A 3998-nucleotide genomic window follows, 5' to 3' on the forward strand; every position below is an offset into this window, starting at 1 on the left:
CAACAGGCGTGTGAGTTACCATGGCTAAAATCAAAAACAAGTTCACAGATGTGTTCTTTACTCCACTGAAGAACATTTTTAAATTTCTGCTCTGTAAGATGAATCATCATTCTCAGTGATGAGACCAATAATGGTGGCATCATCAGCATATTTGATCATCAAATTGGAGTCAGAAGAAGCCACACAATCATGAGTGTAAAAAGTAAAAAGTAAAGGACTCACAATGCACCCCTGAGGAGATCCAGTGCTCACAAACACTTTGTCAGAAAGACAGTCATCGATTTTCACTCTCGGTGATCTACCAGTTAGAAAGCTCAAAAACTGTGAAGGTAGACATGTTGCAAAATGTGAGAGCTTGTAGAATGTGATGTGAGCTTGTGTATAACAAATTCACACACGTGAAATAAATTTAATGTCACAAATGTTGGGAAAAAAATGTATAGACTGATATTTACACATAAAGTTACAGCTGCAAACTTGTGATCTAACGTGTATTCACATGTTTTTGAATTACTTGCATAAATGATCAATCGTTTACAACCACAACTCTCCGGTTACAGCTTCTCCAATCGACCGCTACAGATGCACAAACTACTTTTCTTGTGTGAATTAGCTCTGCTTGAGTTTTGCAACACATTTTGCGAGACGTCTGTAGCAAAACTGATTCATGGTCGTAGAAATGGCCCCTCCCCTCCCTGTTCCCCCGTTTGTCAGACGACAACATTTTGCTCAGAAAACTGAGCAACTATAGAGCATAATGATGGAATGAATGAGTGATAACACACGTGTTAAAGAATCTCATTTTGTAAATAAGTGGAAAGAAACAATATTTAATGCAGTAGTTTGCAACATTCTTTGGATCGTGACCCCATTTTGATATCAAAAATTTCTGGTGATATCAAAGACATTTTTTTCTAGAATTAGTTTTTGATCATGTTTGAGCTCATATAAAAAAAACTGCATTGTAGTTTAACTAGATTTATATTTCACAGAATGAAAATATAGAAAAACAGTTGTTGAAGATTGTTTTCATTTTTTTTTTTTTTTTAAATTAAAAAAAAATCTATTTGAATTTTTTAGTAATTTCAGGCGACCTCACATGGGGTCCTGACCACAAGGTTGAAAAACACTCATTTAGTGGCTTCTGAATAGATTGATTTCTATAGTTTTTATCATTTAGACTGACACTTTATTTGTTATTTTCCCCTCTTTCTCTCTCTCTCTCTCTCGCTCTCTCTCTCAAGTACCTATAATGCACTCACGTACCTAGTACACATACCCCAATTTGAGAAACCCAGATCTAAAGAAAGCCTTGAATTTTACCTTTAAGGTGAAATGGCTTAAATAATGCTTAAAAACTCCACATACATGATGGTATGTTATACATATTAATAGAATGTTGGAGGTCTTTAGTTTGTATTGTCGTGTAATGAATGAATTTTATCAGCAAGCTTTGTTAGCATGGAAAGTGTGTTATTAACATAACTTTTCTCCACATGAATATATTATTTGGAACAACGAATGTATAACTATAAAGGAGCAGGTCACTCTATATGCAAAATTGGATTGGTAAAAGTATAATTTATTGAAAAGATTACTTAACTCTAATGTCCAACTACTTAGTCATACAGATTTTCACAAGGAAAAAAACATTTGCTCTCAAATTTAAATATTTTAACTCAGTAATAAACTCCATTCTCAGCGGTATGGTAGAATTAATGTAAGGCCATTAAAAAAAAAAGTACAACCTGCAACTGTTAACATTCTCAACTGTTTTTCTTTTTTTAATAATAAAAAGTTAACATTTTTTGGCACAAGGCATGGCTTGCTCCTTATGAACACCAAAAGTAATTGAAAGCGTAGTTGTAATTGAAAAATGTACTTGACCCCAACCCTGGATGTCACTGACATGATCATTGACAGATATTTACAGAGATGAACAAAGGATTTCAGTGAGAGACTGGTTTTTGCAGGTGATCCATGGAGTTTTGATATTTGTACGAATGCACTTAATGTTATGGTTTGAATGATTCCAGAAATGAACCAAAGTGACTCAGAAAAAACTGCAAACAAAAGCTTTAGTAAACGGTCGCCCAATGTTAGCTCTCCACATAATACAGTGTTAGTAAATGGTTGCCTCTTACTGTATTGATAAATGGTCGATACCTAAAGCTTTGAAGCGTAGAACCGACTCTAAACATCTGATGGTCACATCGTCAATCTCAGGATCAAACTTATTGGCCAGGAAATGTTGTTGTGTGAGTAGCCACCGCAGATCACCAGTTCCATACACACACACTGACCGTCTGTAGATACCAGTGCACGGGTAGTACGGGGCTCCTTTCTTCATGTCTCCTGCTGTGTAGCTCCACTTCACTGCTCGAGCCAGAGCCTGCATGTCTGACCTATCAAACTTATTGTGGTAGGGGTCTGATCCAGGCACAGAGGGCATCCTCTGTAGAGTGGCCCACAGGTGCTCATCAGGGCTGTATGTGTCCTTCTCCCACTCCAAAAACTCCTGAAGCTCTCTGTCCATCAGCACATGCTGCACAAAGGCTCTAGAGACCACAAAGTAGGCGTTTCCAGAGAACATGGGACTACTGATGGGTGGAGGGCTCTTCTTCACGTTGGTCTGAATCACCTGATCAGTGATGTTAAAGTGATACTGCCAACGCTTTTTCTTCTCCTCACTGGTTTCTTCAGACTCCAAGCTGTTTCCCCCGTTAAGGCTTTTCAGCACCCTCACCATTTCTATGTTGGTTTTAATGGGAAAGTCGGTGCCACAGGTGTTCAGCAGGTACCTCCACTGGACATGAGAGGCGAGCAGATCTTTCATGCAGTTCAGATCTGCCTGTACACGAGACCATGAGGCGTACACCACCCTCTCCAACTTGGAGGCTACAAACACGTTGGGAAAGCAGGAGACGATTGCTTTCACAGCATCCTGAAACTCTGCAGGGGATTTCTGATCCACGTGGACACAGTAGATGTTCTGAGGGGCGTAAACCGCTCGCAGGAGACGCTCAAACATCTCAATCTTCTCGTGAATCACCATAGAGTAAGCGATGGGAAAGTGTTTCTCCTCTTCACTGAGCGTCTCCATGATGAATCCTCTCTGTCCAGTGTACGACTGACAGTCCTGTGCAGCGTTCAGGTAGAAGTCCTCAGACAGAAGTTTCTGCTTTCTCCTCTTAGCCAACAACGCATGAACGGCATCTTTCCTTCCCTCTACGTCTCCACTTAGGATAGCTGAACAGCCTGGGATGTCAAGTGTGAACTCCTCTGGTATTTTCAGCTCAGACAATAACTGCTTGTAAAAGCATGTGTTCCTGAGAATACAGAAAAGGACCATCCCCATAAGAAGGAGAAAGATTGTCCTCAATGGCAGCCATCCCCTCCTGAGCCACATAAAGGACATCTTTTCTCCTCTCGAGTATAGCAGTCCACTGAAGACCATGTCATCATTGCAAGTTTGAGTTTTATACGGTCGGGTTAGACTCAATGGTTTCACCTAATCTTTTGTACACAAGCAGAAGTAGTTATCTAACCAGGCGTGTCAAACCAAGGCGCTCAAAAGCTTTCAGAGAGGAACCTGAAATAGGATCTGCCAAAGTTATATCCTGGACCAGTTATATTTAGTGAAAATTCAAATATGAGGATAGCTGGCTAAAACTAATGGATTACTTTGTTAGCTTTGTTGTTGATTCCTTAGTTCACCCTTACAAAAACCATGCTTGGTTGGAACATGTTGACTTTTTTAATGATTTGGCCATTACAATAAAGGTTTTTTAGTATCTCTTTCTTCATTTAGATTTTTTTAATTTTGGAGTGCCTGGTTTCCCCATTTTTTGACATTGGATTACTATTTAAAAGCTCTTCATTTTTATTTGTAATAAAGACGCATTTAATTGTTTCACAAAACATCTTTAATATTCAACTGACACAGATACCATACATTCAAACAACTATTACCCTCGTATGTTCAGTCCATACTCACT

The 3998-nt window shown here is 39.0% G+C and overlaps 1 protein-coding gene across 1 annotated transcript; it reads right to left on the minus strand.

The window, feature by feature from the left end:
- Window positions 1-2098: 2098 nt before the first annotated feature.
- LOC114465566 (beta-1,3-galactosyl-O-glycosyl-glycoprotein beta-1,6-N-acetylglucosaminyltransferase 3-like) lies at window positions 2099-3419 on the minus strand. Its single transcript, XM_028450664.1, has one exon. It carries the CDS (start codon window positions 3416-3418, stop codon window positions 2141-2143), a length of 1278 nt encoding a protein of 425 aa, XP_028306465.1. The 5' UTR covers window position 3419; the 3' UTR covers window positions 2099-2140.
- Window positions 3420-3998: the final 579 nt, after the last annotated feature.

Source organism: Gouania willdenowi, chromosome 6 (assembly GCF_900634775.1).
Source record: "Gouania willdenowi chromosome 6, fGouWil2.1, whole genome shotgun sequence".
Lineage (NCBI taxonomy): Eukaryota > Metazoa > Chordata > Actinopteri > Blenniiformes > Gobiesocidae > Gouania > Gouania willdenowi.

Coding starts and splice junctions, on each gene's coding strand:
- LOC114465566 (XM_028450664.1), bottom strand. CDS start 3,418: ATGTCCTTTATGTGGCTCAGGAGGGGATGGCTGCCATTGAGGACAATC.